Here is a 25,037-nt window from a genome sequence, read left to right on the forward strand (position 1 = left end):
TGGATTTTAGTTAGGTCTTTAGTGATTCCTTAGATTTCAAAGGAATTTCCCCTGGAGGACCTTTTTTCAGCCTGTCCAAGTCACCCTGCAGAGCCTTCCTGCCTTCCAGCAGATCAACACTCACACTTTCGTGCCATCTGCAAATTTACTGAGGATCCAATTGATCCACACAGCCAGATCATTAATGAAGATACTAAAGAGAACTGGCCCCAGCACTGACCCCTGGGGAAACCATGTGTGACCTGCTGCCAACTGGATTTAACTCCCTTCACCACAACTGTTCGGGTCTGGCTGTACAGCCAGTTTCTAACCCAGCACAGAGTATACACATCTAATCCATGGGCAGCTAATTTTTCCAGCAGGATGCTGTGGGAGACAGTGATGAAGGTGTCACTGAAGTCCAGGTAGATCACATCCACAGCCTTCCCCTCATCCAAAGAGCAGGTCACCTTGTCACAGAAAACATCAGTTTGGTCAAGCACCATCTGCCTTTCCTAAACCCAGTCTGACTGGGCCTGATCCCCTGGGTGCCCTGCATGTGTTGCATGATGGCACTCAAGATGATTTGTTCCATCACCTTCCCCAGCACCAAGGTCAGTCTGACAGGCATTTTGTTCCCTGGGAACCTCCTATCGGCCCTTCTTGCAGATGGGTGTCCCATGTGCAGCTTCCAGTCAGGCGGAACCACCCTGGTGAGCCAGGACAGCTGGTAAATAAGGGAAAGTGGCTTGGAGAGCACTTCTGCCAGCTCCCTCAGTACCCTCAGGTGTATCCCATCTGGAACCATTGACTTGTGCAGATCAAGGCGGCTGAGCAGGTCACTTACCAATTCCCCTGGGATTATGGGAGCTTTGGTCCGATTCACATCTCCATTTTTCCACACAGGGGTCTGGGTATCAGGACACAACTGGTCATACTGCTAAAGACTGAGGCAAAAAAGGCACAAAGTTCCTCAGCCTTTTCTTCACCCTCTCTTACATTGGTCCCTCTGGGTCGAATAAACGTTGGAGATTCTCCCTGTCCCTCCTTTTGTCATTAATATATTTATATAATTATTATTAATTATCAAAAGCACGAAATATTAATATTACCCTTATTATTACTTAATATTTAAAGAACTATTATTTATACCAGTAACATTGTTATTAATATATTTATAGAATTATTAAGAAAAGGAGGGACAGGGAGAATCCAAAACCTCTATTGTTGGTCAAAAAAAAAAAAATTTGCAAGGGCTGAAAATGTTTCCCATCCAGAAACTCTCCGAGGTATCCCACTAGCAGCCCCAGTAACCTTGGGGGTCAGGGCTTTCCTAACCACTGGAATGGTCTGAAGAGTCCCTGGTGTCATTTTGTGGCTCTACTAGTGTCCCCCTTTAAAAATTCTAAACATACAGCAATACCTCCCAAATAAATCTATGAAGGATGAATGATGTTCCTGGGCTGAAACCTCCCCAGGTAGCCCACACGCAGCCCTGGTAGCCTTGGGGCAAAGAGCATTCCTAGCCAAGACAATGGTCCTATAATATCAGACATCATTTTCTGTCTCTACCCATGTCCCCAGTCAAAAATGCCAAATGTCCAGCAATAGGTCCCAAACAAAAGGTTTGAGAGCCTGAAAGCTCCCTGGGTAACCCAAAAGCAGCGCCAGTAACTTTGGGGCCTAGAGCTTTCGTAGCTGAGGGAATGGTCCTATGGGTCCCTGATGTAATTTTCAGGCTCTACCAGAGTCCAACTTTGAAAATTCTAAATGTCCAGTAATAGCTCCCAAACAAAATGTGCATGGGCTGAGAGATGTTTCTGGCATGAAACCTCCCCAGGTAGCCCACTAGCAGCCCCAGTAACCTTGGGGCTCAGGGCTTTCCTAGGAGAGGGAGCAGTTCTAAGATTGCCTGACTTCATTTTTGAGCTCTAGAAGAGCCCACCTTTGAAACTGAGAAACATCCAGGAATAGCTCCCAAACCCATTGGTGTCAGGGCTGAGAAAGGTTTGTGGCCTGAAGCCTCCCCAGGTAGTAGAATAGCAGTACAGCAAACCTTGAGGCTCAGGGCATTCCTAGCCAAGGCAACGGTCCTTAGAGTGCCTGACGTCATTTTTCCATCTACCAGCAATCACCTTCGGAAGTGCTAAACCTCCAGCAACAGATCTCTAACAAGAGGAGCGAGGGTTGAAAGATATTCTTGGCATGAACCCTCATCAGTGTTCAGACGTGAAGCACAAGGAACCTTGGTGCTCAGGTCGTTCCTTGCCAAGGGAACTCTCCTAATATTGCCTGATGCCTCCTCAGGCTCTACCAGCATCCATCTTTGAAATTTCTAAACTTCCAGCAACAGCTCCCAAACAAAAGAGCGAGAGTTTAAAGATATTATTGCCCTGACTGCTCCTCAGGGAGTGGACAAGCAGCCCCAGTAACCTTTAGGATCAGGGCATTCCTAACAAAGGGAGAGGTCCTAAGATTGCCTGATGTTGTTTTTGGGCTCTACCAGCATCCACAGTTGAAACTCCTAAATGCCCAGCAATAGTTCCTAAGGAAAAGGGGTGAGGGCTGAAAGATGTTCCTGGCTTGAAATCGCCGTGGTTAGCCCACTAGTAGCCCCAGAAATCTTGGGGCTCAGGTCTCTCCTTACCAAGACAATGTTCTAACAGTGCCTGACGTCATTTTCAGGCTCTCCCAGCTTCCAACTTTGAATCATAGAATCAAAGAATCATAGAATTGTAGGGGTTGGAAGGGACCTCAAGAGATCATCGGGTCCAACCCCCTTGTCAAAGCAGGTTCCCTAGGACATATCACTCAGATAGGCGTCCAGACGGGTCTTGAATATCTCCAGAGATGGAGACTCCACCACCTCCCTGGGCAGCCTGTCCCAGGGCTCTGTCACCCTCACTGGGAAAAAGTTCTTCCGCTTGTTGGTGTGGAACTTCCTGTGCTCCAACTTGCAGCCATTGCCCCTTGTCCTATCCCCACAGACACTGAAAAGGGGCTGGCTGATTCCCCCTGCATCCCCTGCTTAAAATAATTATAAACTTTAATTAGGTCCCCCCTTAGTCTTCTCTTCTCAAGGCTGAAGAGTCCCAACTTACTTAGCCTGTCCTCATAGGGAAGATCCTCCAGGCCATTAATCATTTTGTAGCCCTTCTCTGGACTGTCTCCAGGAGGTCCCTGTCCTTTTTGAACCGAGGAGCCCAGAATTGGACACAATACTCCAGGTGGGGCCTGACCAGGGCAGAGTAGAGGGGGAGGATCACCTCCTTTGACCTACTGGCTACACTCCTCCGGATGCACCCCAGGATCCCATTGGCTCTCTTAGCCACCAGGGCACACTGCTGGCTCATGGCCAACTTGTCATCCACTTGGACCCCCAGGTCCTTCTCCACGGAGCTCTTCTCCAGCAGGTACTGATACAAATGTTTGTTCCTTCCCAGGTGCAAGACTTTACACTTGCTTTGGTTGAACTTCATCTGTTTTCTCCCTGCCCAGCTCTCCAGCCTGTCTAGGTCTCTCTGGATGGCAGCTCAGTGTTCCTGCATGTCAGCCACTCCTCCCAGCTTTGGATCATCGGGTACTTGCTGATGCTATTCCCTCATCAAGGTCATCAATGAAGATATTAAACAAGACTGGACCCAACACCAAGCCCTGGGGAACACGGCTAGTCACAGGCCTCCAGTCTGATTCTGCTCCTCGAATCACAACCCTCTGCACTTGGTCTGACAGCCAATTCTCAACCCACCTCACTGTCCACTCATCTATCCCATGCTCTCTCAGATTTGCTATCAGGGTGTCATGGGAGACAGTATCAAAGGCCTTGCTGAAGTCAAGGTAGATGACACCCACTGCTCTCTCTCCATCTACCCAGCCGGTCATGAGATCATAGAAGGCTATGAGATTGGTCAAGCACGATTTCCCCTTGGTGAATCCATGCTGACTACTCCTTGTGACCTTCTCCTCTTCCTATTGGTTGGAGATGACATCCAGAACAAGCTGTTCCATCACCTTTCCGGGGACAGAGGTGAGGCTGACTGGCCCATAGTTACTAGGTTCCTCTTTCTTGCCCTTTTTAAAGACTGGAGTGACACTGGCTATCCTCCAGTCTTCAGGCACTTCTCCTGTCCTCCAAGACCTGTTGAAGATGATAGAGAGCGGCTCAGCAATCACCTCCGCCAGCTCCCTCAGCACACGTGGATGAAACCCATCAGGGCCCATGGATTTGTGTGCATTAATCCCTTTGAGCCACTCCTGGACCTCCCCTACCTCAACCAGAGGGAAGCTCTTCATTTCCCCAAACACTCCTACTTTCATCCAGGATCTGTGGGTCCTAAGGGGCCTTTGGATTGAACACCAAGGCAAATAAGGCATTCAGTATCTCCACCTTCTCAGCATCCCCCATTACCAGGACACCCTCCTCATTCAGCAAGGGACCTACATTATCCCTGGTCATCCTCTTACTATTCACGTATCTAAAAAAACCCTTTTTATTATCCTTTAAGTCCCTTGCCAGCTTCATTTCCAAGTGGCCTTTCGCCTTCCTAGTCACGTCCCTACAGGCCCTGACCACATTCCTGTATTCTCCCCAGGTGCTCAGACCCTGTTTCAACAGTTCATAATCCTTCTGCTTCCCTTTGAGTTTACTCATTAGCTCCCTGCTCATCCACACAGGTCTTCTGCCTCTCTTTCCTGATTTCTTACTCAAAGGGATGCACCTATCCTGAGCTTGGAAGAAGCTCTGTTTGGATGCTACCCAGTTCTCACAGGCTCCCTTCCCTTCTAACAGCATAGCCCACAGGACAGCTCATACTAGACTTTGGAGGAGATCAAAGTTAGCTCTTCCAAAATTCAGGGTAGCTATCCTACTTTTTGGCTTGCTTCTTCCACCCAGGATCTCGAACTCTCACATTTTGTGGTTGCTTTGTCCTAAACTGCCCCTGACCTTCACCTCCCTAACGAACAAGGTCCAGCACCCACCCTCCCTTTGTAGGTTCCTGCACCATCTGTAGCAGGAAATTGTCTTCAACATACTGCAGAAATTGTCTGGACTGCATACGACTGGCAGTGTTGCTAATGCATAACATTGACTGCCGTATTTTTGGGCTCAACCACAGACCATTTTCAAGACCGCTAATTGTCCACAATAGCACCCCCCAAAAAATGTGCGAGTGCCAAAAGATGTTCCTGGCATCAAACCTCCTCAGGTATCCCACAAAACATCCCAAAACTAAACAGGTACGGAATACAAGAAGACCAGTCTCCCAGGGGTAGGCATCTGGGCATGTGAGGCTGAGGATCTAGGGGATTTCAGAGAAGAACTGGTCACCAGCATTGCCCTTGCAGAGGGGTAGGGAACATGTCTTGGTCGTGTGCAGCACAGCACTGAGAAACCCACTGCAGCTCCTGTGTGTCTGCCAAGGGCAGGAGGAGGAAGTGGGGAATGAAGCTGCCCTTGGGCATTCTCTGCCTCTTTGCATGAATCCCTCTGCAAGGAGAACAAGGCAGTGAGAACATGGGGCACTCTTCTCTGAGCAAAACATTCTCATTGCAGACCCAAGGTCTGCCTCTCCCTGTTCTATAAGATATTGGAAAGGTCCTTTCTGGGAAGTCCATTTCCTGCCATCTGAGGGTGCCTCTGGCTGTCTGGGGCTCTGATGTGGGCTCTCCAGGTGTCAGCTTGTCCTTGCAGAACATGGCACGAAACCATGACAAACACCCACACATCAAGTCAGGCTCCAACATGACGGGTGGAGAACCAGCCGCAAGGAGAATAATTTGGGCATTGCAGGGGATGCCATAGCAGTCAGAGGTGCTGAACAGGAATCTGGCCATGAGCACATTGGGCTGCACTGGGAGGAATCTGACCACGCAGACAAGGGCCCTTCTTGTGCATGCGGACTCAGATCAGGTGAGGCCATGTCTGGAGCAGCCAGTCCCAGTGCTGGTATCCCCGGTCTGGAGGAATGGGCAGAAACTGTCACATAGGCAGAGAAAGTCTGCCAAGATACAGTTAGGGGTCTTGTGTGGAGAGGCTGAGAGACCTGGGGTGAGCCTGGTGAAGGAGATGCTGAGGGAATCCATCTTTGTGCTACAGGGAAAGAACATAAGAAAGGAAGTCAAACTGAAACTGCAGCTTTGAAGATCAGAGTGTACGTGAGGATAAAGAAATGCCATTCTGAGGGCAGTGCTGTGGTGCAAAAACTCAGAGGAAGTGTGGATGAGCTGGTGGCTTTGTGTCTGTGGGAAAAGCAGATGTGGAGGGAGAGACAGCAGAACAGGCAGGGATATCGTGGGCTGAGAACAAGGTGGGGAAGGGTGTTGGGTGCCTGCAGACTTCAGGGAAACAGGCACAGGTGTGGAGCAGTGTGGGATGATCTGTGATGCAGATGGCCAAGGGTACCAGCCAGGCTGAAACTGCCTGATAGAAACGAGGTCTGTGCCCACTTGGCTATTGCTGATGTCCCTGCCACAGAGGCCTCAGAGGTAACACATTGTCCTCATGGCCACAGAGCACTGTTGTCCCATTGTACCCACCCCAGGGAAGGCCTCTATGTTTCATGCCCCAGTGTCCTTCCTTTGGAAACACACTCCCCACTTCCCAAGGAAAAGCCATGAGACACAAGTGAGGGTCAGGATCTCCCTGCCCAGGGGCTGGGGGTCAGCGCTTGGCATTCCTGCTTCATCAGACCAAGCCAGGGTGTCCTCAGCATCAGAGCTGCCTGTGCTTTGCCTGTGTTTGTCCTTATGGCCTCTAGTTGTCTGCTCTAAGGAGCCCATGGGGAGGCTTTGTCAGTAAGGTTCACGTTCTTTGGTCATTATTCCTGACAACTTGTGGAGAGGTTTCTTCACTCTCCACTTGGAATCTGAGGTCTGTGGACTCAGAAGAAAACACACCATGGGGCTTATTAACATCCAGAAAGCCCTTACCACTATAGCTCTTCATGCAATTTTCTCTAAAAAAAAAAAAAAAATAAGCCATGCCAACTCATTGGAGAGATTTTATTTGAGTGATGAAAATTTCAAAGGAGTTTGACAATGGAGGATTTTTTCATAGGAAAAAATGTTTCTGTCATATCTCAGATGATGGAAGAAATTTCAGCAGCATGCTGCAATGGGGGCTGGTCCAGAGGACTCCTAAAGAGATCTGGACAGGCAGGAAAAGCAGTCTCTTGAGGTCCAACCCTGTTTGGAGAGCCTTGCTCTTCCAAAGCGCAGAAGGTCGCTTCACTGGTCTCCTGGGACTCCCAACACTTTTCCTGGCATCATCTGTGCTCTCAGGCAGGGACAGATTTCTCTGACAAAAACCCAGCAGTTAAACATGACACAGTTTAATACCCATGAAATCTCTCTCCTCAGCTGCCTGCTATGGCCAAGCAGCGTGTGAAGGGGGTCAGCTTTCAGAGGAGATTCTCTCCCAGAAAAGATTTAATCAGATCCATAGAAAGGTCACTTATCACCAGGTGAGCTGATGGGAGGTAAATAACCAAAGAGCAAACGCAGGTGGAAACCGTTGAGCAAAGTGAAGGCCATTGGTATGCAGACAAAGATAAGTATTTTGTTGCTACTTAGAAACATCCAGTCAACAGTTTCAATATGAAATCTTTGAGCTCCTGGTTCCTCATGCTGTAGATGAGGGGGTTCACTGCTGGTGGAATCACTGAGTAAAGAAATGCCAATACCAGGTTTAAAGACAGGGAGGAGATGGAGGGAGGCTTCAAGCTGGCAAACACAGCAGTGCTGACAAAAAGGGAGACAACGGCCAGGTGAGGGAGGCAGGTGGAAAAGGCTTTGTGCCGCCCCTGCTGCGAGGGGATCCTCAGCACAGCCCTGAAGATCTGCACATAGGACACCACGATGAACACAAAACAACCAAAAGTTAAACAGGCACTGACCACAATGACTCCAATTTCCCTGAGGTAGGTATCTGAGCAGGAGAGCTTGAGGATCCCGGGTATTTCACAGAAGAACTGGTCAACAGCATTGCCATGGCAGAGGGGCAGTGAAAATGTGTTGGCTGTGTGCATCACAGAATAGAGAAACCCAGTGCCCCAGGCAGCTGCTGCCATGTGGACACAAGCTCTGCTGCCCAGGAGGGTCCCGTAGTGCAGGGGGTGGCAGATGGCAACGTAGCGGTCATAGGCCATGACAGTGAGAAGAAAATACTCTGTGGAGAGCAAAAATACAAAGAAAAGTTGTTGAGCCACACATCCTGTGTAGGAAATGGCCCTGGTGTCCCACAAGGAATTGGCCATGGATTTGGGAACAGTGGTGGAGATGAAGCCAAGGTCAGTAAAAGAGAGGTTGAGGAGGAAGAAGTACATGGGGGTGTGGAGGTGGTTGTCATAGGCTATGGTGCTGATGATGAGGCCATTGCCCAGGAGAGCAGCCAGGTAGATGCCCAGGAAGAGCCAGAAGTGCAGGAGCTGCAGCTCCCGTGTGTCTGCAAAGACCAGAAGGAGAAACTGGCTGATGGAGCTGCTGCTGTTGGACATCTGCTGCTGTCAAGTGTGGGGACCTGTCCAAGGAGGAAAAAGGTAGTGAGAAGTTAGGGAACTCTACTTTGAGCAAAACAGTTTCCAATTCACATTAACTCCCTGTATTCATGAAGCCTTTTGTCAGGTCCCTTTTGGGAGGTCTGCTTTGTGCTGGCTTGAGTGTGCCACTGCTGGGAGGAGGGTCAGCTGTGGGCTCTCACGAACTCAGTCCTGCCTGGCAGCAGTCAGTAAATAGAAGGAAGGTGTGATCTCAGACTAAATCCACTGTGGATAGCAAAGAGCATTTCAGCACTGTCACTCCAATTTCACTGAAGGCAGAGCAGAGCTTTGGAGCTTTGATTTTCTCCTGACTGAGAGCTGAGGAATCCAGTCTCGCAGGGCAGAGCTCCAAAGCCCTCCTGCAGTCTCATCCTACCCAAGGAGGATCCCAGCTCCCCGCTAACTCTGGGTGAGGAGTCTGTACTTCGTGGCAGAAACCAGGGGGTGGATGTCAGAAAGTGTCAGGGAGGTCCCAAATCCCCACTGCCAGGGCATTGCTGGGAGCAGCTCCTCCCTGACTGACAGTGTCTCTGCTGCCTGGAGCTGAGGTGTGATCTCAGACTAAATCCCCAGTGGATAGGATGGAGCTGAGGAGTGTTTCTCCTGTCAGAACTCCCTGACATTGCTGCTGCAGTGCCAGTGAAACCTTCCCCTGAGTAGAGAGAGGGGAGAACTGCTCTGTCCATCAGCCCTGGTCTCAACTGCCTTGTGCTGGACACTCTGTAATCACACCCTGTTGTTCCCTGTAGAAGAAACTGGACTCCACAGAGAGCTGAAGAATCCATTCTCCCAGGGCAGAGCTCCAAGGCCCTTCTGTGGTGTCATCCTACCCAAGTAGGATCTCAGCTCCTCACTCAGCCAGGGACACAGAGGGCTCATTGCAGCTGCCCACACACAGGCAATGAGCAGCATTGCCATGGCCTCAGTGCTGAGATGTCTTCTGCATGGGACTCCTCTCTGGGGCACAAGAGCCTTTAGGAGAGCTGTGCCCCTGTGGGAGGCAGCCTTGAAGCCCAAAAGATGCCCCTAGAAATTCCTCAGTCCTACAGATGGGGCTCCTGAAGCGAGGGTCAGCTCAGTACCAGGCCCACCAATTGACATTCCCAGAACCCCAGGTTGGACAAAGGCAGCAAGGACAGCAGGAGAAACAGAAAGAAATGCTCCAGCCAAGGCTGGAAGTTCAGGGACAGACAGACAGGCACTCAAGGGTTTTTCCTCACTGTGGGTTTGGGCTGCCAAGGAGAAGACTCAGCCTGAAACCCTGGAAATCTCAGTGCAGAATCTGTGTTGTCTTAAAGAAACCAGGGGGTCACTGTGGGGAAGAGTCTGCAGTGTGGGGGATGTCCAAATCCCCACTGCCAGGGCATTTCTGAGAGCAGCTTCTTCTCCTGTACATGCCAAAATCTGTCTGGATCTGTCCCTGCAGCTGTTTCTCTTTGTCCATTTCACTTCCCACTCTGTGCTCACAGACCTCATCCAACCTGCCCTGTGCTCAGCTCTTCTCTGCAGAGCCCTCCTGGCATCAGGGCACTGCCCCGGGGAACCTCTGTGTGTGCGGGGCTCAGGAGATGCTCTGACAAGTCCTAATGACAAAAGAGTTTGCACTGCTGCCTTCAATGTTATCAATAAAAGCTCAGCTCCCACTTCCCACCCAGCCCACAGGAGCAGAAAATTCAAAGCAAAGTCTCTTTACCTTTCTCTTCTAGTGAGCTCTCAGCATCCATCAGCTCTCTCAGCCTCACACCCCTCCTCAAAGCCTACAGGCAGTGTCCCCAGCCCTGTGCCTTGGCAGAAGAGCTGCTCCTGGGCAGAGCTGTCTCTGCAGTGCTGCAATGTTTCATAAGCTCCCTCCATCCCAGGAGCCCAGCTCAGCTGGAGAAGACACGTTCTTCAAGGCTCCCTCCTGGTGTCTCACACCTCATGGGGATCACTCTATGATCTCATCTCTGACGTACTTTCCCTCGACTGGGGAGAAATTCTTGTGTCCAACAGAGTCCTTTCTCCTGATCAAACCAGAGCTGGGCAGGGGAATCACCTTTCCTTGTCTCCCCTTGACACAGGACCCCCAGACAGAGACAGGGAGGGGAAAGGAGTCAGTTATGTCACTCCAGGGACCTCATCCTTTCTGGAAGGGGATGCAGCTATGGCCTATGTCTGCCACAAACCCACCAGAGCTGGGATTCCTCTTGTTCTGGTAAGCACAAAATAGGCACCTTCTGCCTGGGAGCTTCTGGTCACAGCTTCCATGGGAATTACTGGGGTCGGAGGCAAGTTTCCAAGATCCCCTTCCTCATGAGAGTGGATCTGATCTGATTGAGAATTTGTGTCAGTGTTGTTCACCCCCTTTTGCCCATACCCAAAACTGAAGACCAGGAATGACTCTTTGGTAGCCCAAGGGAGTGGCTTCTGCTACTGATGTACACCTGGGTGTATGTGAGACAAATCAAGCATTTTAGTTTTTCTCTCCTTCTCTCCTTTCCTCCTGCAACACTTTTCCATGCCCAGAGGCGGCAGCTGTCCAACAGCAGCTCAATGTCCAAATGTCCAACAGAGAGTCAATGTGAATTGGAAGAGGTTTTCCTCAAAGAAGAATTCCCTAACATCTCTCTGCCTTTTCCTCCTTGGACAGGTCTCCACACTTGATGGCAGCAGATGCCCAACAGCAGCTCCATCAGCCAGTTCCTCCTCCTGATCTTTGCAGAGACATAGGAGCTGCAGCTCCTGCACTTCTGCCTCTCCAAGGGCGAATGAACCTGTCTGCCCTTTTGGGCAAGAGTTTAATGATCATTATTGTAGCCTAGAACTCCAACATGAATCCTTCCCACACCAATTCAGATCATCACCAACTGCTCCAGAGTGGGTCATTTTAATGGGGTGACGTCCTTCAGCAACAGACATCCCCAGTGTGGGTCCTCCACAGCCCTGCCAGCAAACCTGCTCCAGCACAGGCTTCCTGTGGGGTCACAGCCTCCTTCAGGTGGCTCCACCTGCTCGAGCAAGCGATTTTTCTTATCCTATTGCTTGTTATCTCACATAAGAAACCAACCCCCACCTCTCTACACCCACTTGTAGGTCAAAAGCAATAAGGTCTCCCCTCAGCCTCCTTTTCTCTAGACTAAAATGCCTCAGTTCCTTCAAGCTGCTCCTCACAAGACTTGTGTTCCAAACCCTTCACTGGCTTCATTGCCCTTCTTTGGACACACTCCAGCATCTCAACGTCCTTCATGTAGTGAGGGGCCCAAAACTGGACAGAGTACTTGAGGTGTGGCCTCACAAGAGCTGAGAATAATGGGAAATCACTTCCCTACTCAAGCTAGCTACACTATTCCTGATCCAGGCCAGGATGATATTGGCCATTTAGCCACCTGGGCACATTCCTGGTTCATGTTCAGCTGGCTTTACACTAACACCCACACCTTTCCACTAACACTCACAGGTCCTTTTCTCTTCTAGGGAGGTCTCCAACTACTCTGCCCCAGGCCTGTAGCATCACCTGGGGTTAGTGTGACCAAAGTGCAGGACCCAGCACTTGGCCTTGTTGAAACTGGTCACAGTTGAGACAGACAAATGACACATACAAGAGGTCTCCTGGTGCACAAGCAAAAGGGACCCAATTTATTTCTGTATCCTCATTTTTATATGCTTCTACTACACGTGTCCTTTTGCTAATGGTCTCTCAGGTAGATGCTATCATGCAATTGGTGGACATTTTTAACTTCACTAACAAGGTTTATCTCTTGCCAGGTTCCTTTATCTGCGGTCAGCAAATTCCTTAAAAAGGTTTACTTCTCTGGATGTTCTACACTTCCTCTTTCTCAAGGGTACACTTTAATATCTTCAAGGCCCAGCTCTATATTCTCAACCAAGGGTTCTACAGGCCCTCCATAGTCCTCCACAACTCTCCCTTTTTGTATTTGTGCTACAGAAATCACCTTTATTATCCACTGCAGTGCCCTTTGCAGCAGAGAGATAATTCAGGGCAGCATTATTAACACAACTACAATAACTACCACAACAATACAATCCAGCCTTGATTGCAGACAACAATACCCCTCTAGGTAAAGCAACAGGAACATTGAAAGACCTTGATACCTTGTTCGAGGTATAATTACACCATGTGGTTTCCCAACACCCAGGTTTCCCACACACCTTGTTTCCGAAGTCACTGAATTTACAGGACTCCCGTTTCCTGGCACCACGTTTTCCACGAGCACTTGGTTTCTTGGGCCCTGATTTCCCGGGCCACTGGTTTCCCAGGGCACTGGTTTTCCAGGACACTGGTTTCTTGCCTGGCACACAGGTTTCCTGGCACATCGGTTTCCTGCATCCCCAGTTGCCTAGCACATCATGGTCTGGCCACCCTGGTTCCTGCACCCTCAGTTTCCTAGTACCCCAGTTTCCTGGCAACCCTGTTTCCTGTGCCCATAGTTTCCCACACCCCATGGTCCCGTGCCACTGGTGTCCTGCGCCCCTAGTTTCACATCACCCTGGCATCTCATGCCCTCAGTTCCCCAGGACCCGGGTTTCCCACGCTTCTGGTTTCCCAGGTCACTGAATTTACAAGACCCCAGTTTCCTGGCACCAAGTTTTCCACAAGCTCCTGGTGAGGGTGTAATAACTGTAGAGAATTTCTGTTGGGATGGGGATTTAAAGAACAATATTCATATATGTGTTTTTCAGAGGTCAGGGGTGGAGTGTCGCAGTTTTTGAGTAGCTGGGTACTGGGAGAGAATTGGGGCTGCAGAAAATGGCTGCTGTAAGCAGCAGCCAGAAGCTCTCTGCAGGCCCCAGAGAGTAAACATTGGCTGATTCAAGGCCAGAGTTGCTGCTGGCCAAGGCCAAGTCAATTGGCGATGGTCACAGTGCCTCTGGAAATCACATACAGGAGAAAGAGAAACACAAGCAGCTGCATTTGCCACCAGAGAAGGGAGCAGAAACCTGACTAAAGTAAAGTCTGCTAAGAAGGGAGGGGTTGGGGAAGGTGCTTTAAGATCTGGTCACACTTCTCATTATCTGACTGGTGTCACTGTGTGTGTAGTGCAGTGTCATCAATCAGAGAGTTTTCTTTCCTTCACTCTGTGTTGAGTCTGTTTTGCCGTGTCGTTGATTGCAGGATGATCTCTCCCTGTGTTTATCTTGACTCCTGAGCCTCTCAATATGTATTTTCTCCCCTGTCCAACTAAAAAGGGGAGTGATAGATCGACTTTGGTGGGTGTCTGGCCTCCAGCCAGGCCAAAACCACCACACATACCAATGTCACTGAACTGGGGACTCACTGCTTCCTTGCACCCCCTCAGGATGCTGGGAGCTGTGGTACCCTTGTACCACACGCTGCATCACACACCCCATGTGACACTGGCCCAGGAAGAGCCCTGAGGCAATGCAGGGGACAGAATCCCACTTCTGTGGGGCTGGCTCTTCTGCTTGATAAAATACATCAAGGCTTTACTCAGCATCACATCCACCTGCACACTGCCCTAGTCTACCTTCAATCACAGACTCCAATTTTCTGCTCTAACCCATTCATGAGGAGAGAGGCTTTCTCAGTAATGGGCCTCAGTGGGGCCAATTAACACTCTACAGCAGTTCAGCTTTTTCTTCTGACCTTAACTCTTGGAGAGACTGCTTCAGTCTCCTCACAGTATCTGCAGTTCATGGAATCAGCACCAAATACACCATGGGGCTCATTAAAATTGAAAAAGCCCTAACGAGTTTTGTGTCTTTTCTTCAGAGTTTCCTGGCTTGTACAGCTAATTGGAGAGGTTTCAGGACTCGATTTAAAGTGGAAGATTTCAATGAGCACTTAATTAAAAAAATAAAAAAGAAGTTTTAATATTTTCAGGCTTTTTAGTTTTTCAATTTACAGAAGTGACAGCAGCTTTCTCCAATTGATAGTGAACCTCCTAAGAAGGTGTGGAAAGCTCACAACAGCTGTCTTTCTGAGTTCCCACACTGCTTAGATGACCCTCCTTTACACCTCCCCAACCCAACCATGTCTCCAAGGGATGCTTGGGAGTTGCACTCTTTTCCTCCATCAGGCTTCTGCTCTGAGTCTGCAGCTGAATGTTGCAGCCTCTTTGCCACAATTCCCACCCCGTTTACCCTGAGGACTGGCTGGGAATTGAAACAGAATTCTTCCTCATTTTGAAAAAAGTTATAAAAGAAATAAAACACATTCCCCAACTAGGAGTAAAAAACTGTAAGGGTGTGGAGTAAATCCCAAAAGCAAAGGACAGGGCACATGGCCAGAGAGTCTGCTGAACAGGGGCCCTGAGACACAGTCGGTTTCCTCAGGGCAGGTGGAAATACCCGAAAGGCAAGTTTCAGTGCACAGTGTGACAGTGTCCTGACACCCCAAGGACTCAGGAGGATGTGTATTTCCCCTCCTACTTTTAATACATATTCCCAGAGCTCCTAACTTAGTCTGAGTTGAGAGGCAAGAATAAACTGATGATAGTGGCTGCACACTAACAAGCTTCCAGGGGAAAGGCACTGAGTGTGGAGGGCCATGGCAGGAATGAAGATTCCTGGAGGTTTAGTAGAGGCTGCTAAGGGCTGTGGGTGATGAAACTCCTTCAGAACATTGACACATGCCTCCCTGAATGCTGATTAGAGCAGAAAATCAGAGGGAGCAATTTCAGGATGACAAAGTGAGAAGATACAGACGTGCTGTGTCATGGAGCCACTTGGATGTGTCCTGGCACACCACAGGGCCCAGTGGTAGTCTAATGCCCACTGAAATGGGGAGGCTTTTGGTCATCACTTCTCCCCCTCCTCTTTTCCTTTAAAGAGCAGGCAGCTGCCTGGATCTCAGCTCTCAGCTGGGGTAAAACCACGACCCTCAGGTCTTTCCTTGGCAAGGGAATGGTCCTAACGATGCCTCTGTCATTCCGTGTGCTAACAGTGTCCATATTTAAAACTGATAAAGGTCCAGCAGTAGCTCCCAAACAAGAGGATTGAGGGCAGAAATATGTTCCTGTCCTGAAACCATGCCAGGTAGCCCAGTAGCAGCCCCAGTAACCTTGGGACTCATGTCTGCCCCTACCAAGGGATCGTTCCTAACAGTGCCTGACACCATCACCTGGGAAAGAAATAACTGCTTGAATCAGTACAGGCTGGGGGATGACCTGTTGGAGAGGAGCTCTGCAGAGAAGGACCTGGGGGTCCTGGTGGGTGACAGGTTGGCCATGAGCCAGCAGTGTGTCTTGGGGGCTGAGAGAGCCAATGGGATCCTGCGGGGCATCAAGAGGAGCGTGGTCAGCAGGTCAAAGGAGGTGATCCTCCCCCTCTACTCTGCCCTGGTCAGGCCCCACCTGGAGTATTGTGTCCAGTTCTAGGCTCCCCAGGACAAAAAAGCCAGGGATCTCCTGGAGAGAGTCCAGAGAAGGGCTACAAAGATGATTAAGGGCCTGGAGCATCTGCCCTATGAGGAAAGGCTGAGTGAGCTGGGACTATTCAGCCTTGAGAAAAGAAGGTTAAGAGGGGATCCTATTAATGTTTATAAGTATCTGAAGTGTAGGACACAGGGGAAAATTTTCAGCCTCTTATCAATGGTCTGCAGGGACAGAACAAGGGGCAATGGTTTCAAGTTGGAGCACAGGAAGTTCTGCACCAACATGCGGAAAGATTTTTTCCCAGTGAGGGTGACAGAGCCCTGGGACAGGCTGCCCAGGGGGGCTGTGAAGTGTCCCTCTCTGGAGATATTCAAGACCCCTCTGGACACTGACCTGTGCGACCTGTCCTAGGGAAGCTATTTTGACAGGGGGTTGGACCTGAAGATCTCGTGAGGTCCCTTCCAACCCCTACATTTCTGTGACTCTGTGACTAATAGATAGATTGTGAGGAAAGGGGATTGACTGATACATTGAAAGGTGAGGTAAGGGGATTGACTGATATATAGTGAGGTAAGCTGGTAGACGGGGATTCACTGATAGATAGATGTGAGGTAAGGGGACTGATAGAGAGATTGTGACATAAGGAGATTGTGAGGTAAGGAGATTGATAGATAGATTGTGAGGTAAGAACATGGACTGATAGATAGATGTGAGTTAATGAGATTGATAGATTATGAGGTAAGGGGATTGTGAAGTAAGGGGATTGTGAGGTATGATGACTGAGAGGGGGATTATGAAGTCACAGGATTGATTGACAGACAGATTGTGAGGTAAGGGGATTGAATGAGATAGATTGTGTGGTAAGGAGAGTAACTAATAGATTTTGAGGTAAGGGGATTGTGAGGTAAAGGGGATTTTGAGTTAAGGAGTTTGTGAGGTAAAGAGATTGATTCATAGACAGACTCTCAGGTAAAAAGATTGACTGAGAAATAGATTGTGAGGTCAGGAGTTTGACTGAGAGATAGTTTGTGAGGTAAGGAATTAGACAGATTGTGAGTTAAGTGGATTGTGAGGTAAGGAGTTTGTGAGTGTCGCAGTTTTGTGTAGCTGGGTGCTGGGAGAGAACTGGGGCTGCAGAAAATGTCTCATGTAAGGAACAGCTAGAGCTCTCTGCAGGTCCTGAAGAGCAAACATCGGCCAATTCAAGGCCATAGGTGCTGCTGACCAGGGCCGAGCGAATCTGCGATGGTCACAGAGCCTCTGGGAATCACACAGAGGAGAAAAAAAAACACAAGCAGCTGCAACGCCCATCGTGAAGTGAGGCCAGAGGGAGGTCCCAGGGAACTGCAGGCCTGTCAGCCTGACCTCAGTGCTGGGGAAGGTGATAGAACAAATCATCTTGAGTCTCATCATGCAGCACATGCAGGACACTCAGGTGATCAGACCCGGCCAGCATGGGTTTAGGAGAGGCAGATCATGATGGACCAACCCGATCTCTTTCTATGGCACTGTGACCTTGTCCTGGTTTTGGTCAGGATGGAGTTAATTTCATTTGTAACAGCGGATGAATGCTGTGTTTGAGAGTAAAATGGGAGTACTGCTGATAACACCCTGATGTTTCTAGTTGCTGTCAGACAGTCAAGGACTTTCTCAGCTCTTCATGAGAAAGGAGGGGCGAAGCCAGGACAGGTGACTGAGCTGACCAAAGAGAGTATTCCACGCCAGTTACGTCCTGCCCAGGATATCGGGGGCTGACGGGAGGAAGGCCTGGGGCGGCTCCGGGACGCGCAGTTCTTGGGGGACGGTCGGGTTCTGGGATGGCTCTGGGTGGCACGGCCTGAGTTGTATGGTTTGGTGAGAAACTGCCTTGTGTATCAACAGCTTTATATATTTTTGCTTTGAAGTCCTGTTAGTATTGTTACATTGTATCTTTCTGTTATCTTAGTAAACTATCCTTATCCCAACCCACGGGCCTCTTAATTTCTTGATCTTGGGGTTATTTGCCCCTTTCTATTCCTTTTCCCTTCCCTTACTTCTCACCCCCCCCTCCCCTTCCCTTTAACCTGCTCTTTTCCTTTAAGGAGCAGGCAGCTGCGTGGATCTTGGCCCTCAGCCGGGTGAAACCACGACAATGTGGAACAGTGATTCTACATGCAGCCATAGAGGTCCTCACACTTGAGCCAGTGCAGGGTGTAGACACTGAAGGAGGCTTTGACCTCATAGGAAGCCTGTGCTGGAGCAGGTTTGCTGGCAGGGCTGTTTAGGACCCAGGCTGGAGCAGTCTGTTGCTGAAGGACAAAATGCCCCATTATAGTGACCCGCCCTGGAGTAGCTGGTGCTGATCTGAAGCTATGTGGGAAGTACTCACGTTGGAGGGGTTCATGGAGGACTGTCTCCTGTGGGTGAGACCCAATGCTGGAGCAAGGAGAGCCTGTGAGGAGTCTTTCCCATGATGAGGAAAAAGCAGCTGATGTGTGATAAACTGACCCCAATCCCTATCCCCCTGTGCCACTCAATCAGAGGAAGGAGAGAACTGGATTGGTTTATTGTTGTGTTAAGTTTATTCTACCAGCTTCCACCTTTGAAACCATTAGATGTAGAGAAATACCTCCCAAGCAAAATGTGTGTGGGCTGGAAAATGCTTTGGGCACCTCCTCAGGGTGTGGATTAGAAGAACCAGTAACCTTGGGCTTCAAGGCTTTCCCTTTGAATGGAGGGGTCCTAACACTGCCTGACATCACTTTGCAGCTCTATCAGCATCAAGTTTCACAAATGCTCCATACCCAGCAACAGCACCCAAACAACATCTGCGAGGGATGAAGGATCTTACTGGCCTGAAAACTCCCTCACTAGGAGCACCAGTAACCTTGGGGCTCAGGGCTTTCCTAGCCAAGGGAATGGTTGTAACAGTGCCTGACATCATCTTCAAACTCTACCAGCACTTGACCTTTTGTTACATCTTCTCTTCCCTGTGCAGCTGAGAAGGGGGAGAGATAGAGCAGCTTTGGTGAGCACCACACATTCAACAAGGTATGGAAGAGGAACAAATCCATGGGCACGTGGAGTCAATGGTCGTAGGCTGCAGTAATGATCATGACACTCTTGCCCAGGAGAGCAGCCAGGTAGATGCCCAGGAAGAGCCAGAAGTGCAGGAGCTGCAGCTCCCGTGTGTTTGCAAAGGGCAGGAGGAGGAACTGGCTGATGGAGCTGCTGTTGGACATCTGCTGACTCTGGGTATGGAAAAGTGTTTTCCAAAGTAAAAGACAGGAGTGAGGAGAGATTTATAACAAGGAAAAATACAATCTTCATTTGTCTCACAAACTCCCAGGTGTGCAATAGAAGCAGAAGCCTCTGGCATGAGCTCCCAAAGAGTCATTCCTGCTCTTCAGTTATGGGGACTGGTGAATGGGGGTGACACACAGTTTCCATCAGATCAAGTCCACTCTCATGGAGAAGGGGATCTTGGAAACTTGCCTCTGCCCCCAGTAATTCCCATGGGAGCTGGGAACAGCAGCTACATGGCAGAAGGATTTGATTTTTGTGCCACTAAACCTGGGGCAAGAGGAATCCGAGATACAATGGGTTTGTGGCAGTCAAAGGTCAGAGCTGTGTCCCCTTCCAGCCCCAGGACTGGAAAGCAAGGATGAGGGATCTGGAGTGACTCTCACAGAGGGAAAGAGTCACCTCCCTGTCCCTGCCGGGGGTTCCTGTCTGATGGGGAGACAAGGAAAGGTGATTCTTCTGCCCAGCTCTGGTTTGATCAGGAGAAACAACTCTGCTGGACAGAAGGATTTCTCCCCAGCCAAGGGAAGGAAAAGCAGTAAAGACTTAGTGTCTTTCCAAGTAGTTTCCTTGGAGCTCCAGGGACACCTCACAGGAGACTCTGGGGAATGGAGTATGTGACGTATTTGCCTGCTCCTCTGCTGTGAGCTGGGCTGGGCTCCTGGGATGGAGGGAGCTCACTGCAACCCAGCAGCTCTGACAAGAGACAGCTCTGCCCAGGAGCAGCTCCTCTGACAAGCACACAGGGCTGGGGACACTGCCTGTAGGCACCGAGGGGAGACCTGTGAGGCTGAGAGAGCTGATGGATGCTGAGAGCTCACTGGAGGAGAAATCTCCACAGGACTCTGCCTGGTATGTCTGTGGGTGCAGGGCAATGCAGGTTCTGTTCCTGGAGGGATGTCCTAAAGCTGGGACATGGGGCAGTGTGTGGGGTTCTCTATAGGACCAGAAAGTGCTGCCTGAGTCAGCACAGGGAATAGCAGTGTAAGGTCCTTCTGCTGTAAGAAAGTTCTACATGGGTCAGGTTTTCTCCCAGCTCCAGCTGATCCTTAAGAAATTGCAAAGAGACTTTGAGGAACAACACCAAGGAAGCATTTTTCCTGTAGGCAGAGTCTTTGCTTTCACTTTTACTCTCCTATGGGCTGTGCAGACTTATTCCTTCCTATAGGAATATGCAATGGAAACTCAGTTATCATTAAGATGTCACATTTTTGCCTGAGCCCTGCACACACAGAGGTTCCCTGGGCCAGTGCCCAGATGCTGGGAGGGTTCTGCAGACAAGACTAAACACAGAGCAGGTTGGATGAGATCTGTGAGCACAGAGCGGGAGGTGACAGTGGCAAAGAGAAGCAGCTGCAGGGACAGCTCTAGGCATCAGAGACATTGGGAACTAAGGGAGAAGGAGCTGCTCCAAGAAAATCCGTGGAAGTGAGGATTTGGTACCTCCCTGACATCCTACACAGTGCAGACCTTAATCTACTACAAGGAACACCAGATTCTGATAACAGAGCATCAAGCACAGGGCAGCTGAGAGCAGGGCTGATGGACAGAGCAGCTCTCCCCACTCTGCACTCAGGGGAAGGTTTCACTGGCACTGCAGCAGCAATGTCAGGGAGTCCTGACAGAAGAAACACTCCTCAGTTGCAGTGAGGAGAAAACCAAAGCTCCAAAGCTCTGCTCTGCCCTCGGTTGAAACTGGAGTGACAGTGCTGAAAAGCTCATTCCTATCCACAGGGGATTTAGTCTGAGATCACCACATCCTTCTATTTACTGACTGCTGCCAGGCAGGACTGAGTTCTAGAGAGCCACAGCCAACCCTCCTCCCAGCAGTGGCACGCTCAAGCCAGCACAAAGCAGACCTCCCAAAAGGGACCTGTCAAAAGTCTTCCTGAATACAGAGAGTCAATCTGAGGGTATTCCCTAAGAGTTGGAAGATGTTTTCCTGACAGATGCGTTCCCTAACTTCTCACTGTGCCTTTTCCTCTATGGATAGGTCTCCACACTTGATGGCAGCAGATGTCCAACAGCAGCTCCATCAGCCAGTTCCTCCTCCTGCCCTTTGCAGACACACGGGAGATGCAGCTCCTGCACTTCTGCCTCTTCCTGGGCATCTACCTGACTGCCATCCTGGGCAATGGCCTCATCATCATCACCATAGCCTGTGACCACCACCTCCACACACCCATGTACTTCTTCCTCCTCAACCTCTCTGTTACTGACCTTGGCTGCATCTCCACCACAATCCCAAAGTCCATGTCCAATTCCTTGAGGGATACCAGGGCCATTTCCTACAAAGGATGTGTGGCTCAACTCTTTTTCCTTTTATTTTTGATCATCACAGAGTACTTTCTTCTCACTGTCATGGCCTACGACCGCTACGTTGCCATCTGCCTCCCCCTGCACTACGGGACCCTCCTGGGCAGCAGAGCTTGTGTCCACATGGCAGCAGCTGCCTGGGGCAGTGGGTTTCTCCATGCTGTGCTGCACACAGCCAATACATTTTCGCTGCCCCTGTGCCATGGCAATGCTGTTGACCAGTTCTTCTGTGAAATCCCCAAAATCCTCAAGCTCTCCGGCTCAGATGCCTACCTCAGGGAAACTGGAGTCAACGTGGTCAGTGTCTGTTTAGTTTTAGGTTGTTTTCTGTTCATTGTGGTGTCCTATGTGCAGATCTTCAGGGCTGTGCTGGGGATCCCCTCAGAGAAGGGACGGCACAAAGCCTTTTCCACCTGCCTCCCTCACCTGGCTGTCGTATCCCTGTTTGTCAGCACTGCCTTCTTTTCCTATCTGAAGCCCCCCTCCACCTCCCACCCAATTTTAGATGTTGTGGTGTCATTTCTTTACTCAGTGGTTCCACCAGCACTGAACCCCCTCATCTACAGCATGAGGAACCAGGAGCTCAAGGATGCCGTGTGGAAACTGATGACTGGATATTTCTAAGCAGCAATAAACTGATCATCTTCTTCTACATCCATCTGGCCATGTAACACGTTAGAACTCTTCTTATTCCGTAAGGATTTTAGATCTTTATTTTTTCCTTCTATATTTTATAACCCATTATAACATGGTGCACGTTTATCCCATTCCTAATGCAGTATCTTCCTGCTGCAGGCCTAAAGACATCTTTTCAGCAGACTTGATGCATGTTTGCACTTTCATCACAGGTCTCCACCTCCGTTTGCTCTTTTTTCATTCTGATGCCACTCAGCTCTCTCCTGTGTCTGGTTTGGGCTTCAGAATGTTGGATAACATCCCATCTTTCAGAAGTCTGTTCTGTCAGAAGGTCAGCGTGTTGATAAGTGACCTTTATATGTATCTGATTAAAACTGTATTGGGAGAGAAACTCCCCTGAAAGCTGACCCCCTTCACATGACAGTTCCTCCCCATTCCTCCAGACCTTGGAGCCCCACACTGAGACTGACTGCTCCAGAGGTGGCCTCAACATTGCTGAGTCTAGATGTATCAGAAGGGCCACTCTCCTCCCAGTGCAGCCGAATGTGCTCATGGCCAAATTCCTGTTCAGCACCTCTGACTGCTATGGCATCCCCTGGAATGACCAAATTCTTGTCCCTGCAGCCTGTTCTCTATTCGTCATGTCTGAGCTGCATTGATGTGCAGGGGTTGTGATGGGACCTTTCTCCTGCTTTCAACACAACGAAGAGCTGGGCACCGAGAGTCCACTCTCTCTATAGGAGGATGTGGAGGGGTGGGAAGTATTTGGGACATGGGGAAGGGAAGGAAAAGGAAACAATAAAAGATAGTAAAATACACAACACTGGTGATGCCCGGTGCAGTTTCTCACCAAACCCACACAGCTCAGTCCCCACAGCTCAGAGCCCTGCGCTCCTCCCCTCCACCAGCCCCCTTTATGCTGAGCTTGATGGAATTGGCATGGAATACCCTCTTTGGCCAATTTTGGGTCACCTGTGCAGGTTTGTTGAGGTCTTTTTGAAGGGAAACTCCATCTTTTTAATGGTCCACATGTGCTTGCAGGTGTCTCTCCAACTTGTGGTGCCTTCAATGAAATGGCAGCAATAGGTGTTACAGACCCTGGGACTCCATTGCTGGACGTTCAGCATGTTCGATGTTGGACTATGGAAGAACCAGAAAATGACATCTGGCACTGTTAGGACTGTTCCTTTGGCTGGGAATTCATGAGCCTCAAGGTTTATCGGGCTGCTTACATACTCTTGGGGAGGTTTCAGGCCAGGAACATCTGCCATCCCTCACACCTTTTGCTTGGGATGTACTGCTGGACCTTTAACAGGTTGGAAGGTGAGCACTGGTATAGCCGGAACATATAGCACCATAATATTGCCATAAGCCTTCCCTTTTACCCCCCAAATTCCATTATATCCACCCCCAGAACCTTTGTACAACATCCCCACACCCCTTCCATCACCTATGGGTGTCCCCACAATTAACCCTCCCAGCACCCCTGGTGGCCCCCCAAAACCTAATTACCCCCACCCCTTCATTTTCACCTCCAAATCCCCTCATATCTCACCCAAACACTACTCTACTCCCTCCAGATGCCCTCCCTTCTGCAATCATGGGTGCCCCCCACACCTTCACCCCGCCCCCCAGCATACCCTTAATCCTTCCCAGGTACCTTGGCAGGCACTCCCCCCTCCCCCCCGTATCCCCCTTGACCCCCTACTTCCCCCAAAGAAATCCCACTTATACACCCACAGCACTGCATACACCAATCCCAGGGTCATTCCAGAACCCATAGATTCCCCCCTCACTCCCCAGCACTGCATTAAACCCACAGCACCACTGCTGGCCGCCCAACAACCCAAAACCCCCTCCTTTCCTCCTCAAATAACTCCATATCTCCCCCTAGCACCCTCTATGCTCCCTGCCTCAATGTCCCTTTGACCACCTTTGGGTTCACCTCCTACCCGCCTAACCTCCACTCCAAACCCAACATTATAGCTACACAGTGACCCTGGTTGCCCCCAAAGCCCTCTAGAAAGCCCAAACCCCACCCTTCCCACCCAAAATCCCCCCATGTTCCCTGCAGCACTACTCTACATCCCCCATGCCACAACTCCTCAGTGCTAAGGGTTCCCCCAGCACAACTTATGCACCCTCAGCCAAGCATTATCAGCCCAGAAAACTCTATACCCCCCAGCCCCATATTACTCACACAACCCCCTTCCTTTTGAACTTCAAATTCCAACATATCTCCCCCAGCATCCTGCTTCAACCCCTACGCCCCCCCAGCAACAGTAAATGTCCTCCCTCCCTCCCCAGCCTTATCTTAAACCCCAATCACATTGATACCCCCAAACACCATATTATTACCCCAAAACCCAGCTGTAGCAGAGGGGAAATATGGTGCTGAGGGTGTGTGCAAGTAAGTGCTTGGCAGGAGAAAGGTCTCTTTTATGTTAGTGCTGAGATCAGCCATGTTCAGTCTCGTATTGGCCATCTTGCTTTGCCTCATTCTTCTTCCACTGACTCGTTTTGCTCCTGGGAATGAGCTGTAGGTCCTGAGTCTGCTTATCTGCAGACAGGGAAGGGACTGGCATGGATAGAAGTAAAGCAAGTGTGTGAATAGCAGCCTCACAGAGGAAAAGGGATGAGGAGAAAATGCCTTTGTCCTTCACGGTAAAAAGCCCAACACCAGCCCCACCCCCTGACAAAACAAGGAAATGGGAATAGCACTTCTGAAGGTAATGGAGACTTTGCAACAGATGTGCCACAGGATCACAGAACGTTGGGAGTGTGAGGGGACCTTGTAAGATCATCTAGTCCAACCCCACAGCCAGAGCAGGATCACCCAGACTAAATCACACAGGAACACATCCAGATGGGTTTGAATGTCTCCCAAGGAGGAGACTCCACAACCTCTCTGGGCAGCCTGTTGATAAGGTCACCCCTCAGTCTCCTCCGAGCT

The 25,037-nt window shown here is 49.9% G+C and overlaps 1 protein-coding gene across 1 annotated transcript; it reads right to left on the reverse strand.

Moving 5' to 3' along the window:
* Positions 1-7,547: 7,547 nt before the first annotated feature.
* On the reverse strand, positions 7,548-8,474 carry LOC311200986 (olfactory receptor 14J1-like; the record flags this gene model as incomplete). Its single annotated transcript, XM_084275285.1, has 1 exon — positions 7,548-8,474. One exon carries the CDS (start codon positions 8,472-8,474, stop codon positions 7,548-7,550), a length of 927 nt encoding a protein of 308 aa, XP_084131411.1.
* Between the last annotated feature and the right edge of the window lie 16,563 nt (positions 8,475-25,037).

This window comes from Gallinula chloropus (assembly GCF_964237585.1).
Source record: "Gallinula chloropus genome assembly, chromosome: 25".
NCBI classification, from domain to species: Eukaryota; Metazoa; Chordata; class Aves; order Gruiformes; family Rallidae; genus Gallinula; species Gallinula chloropus.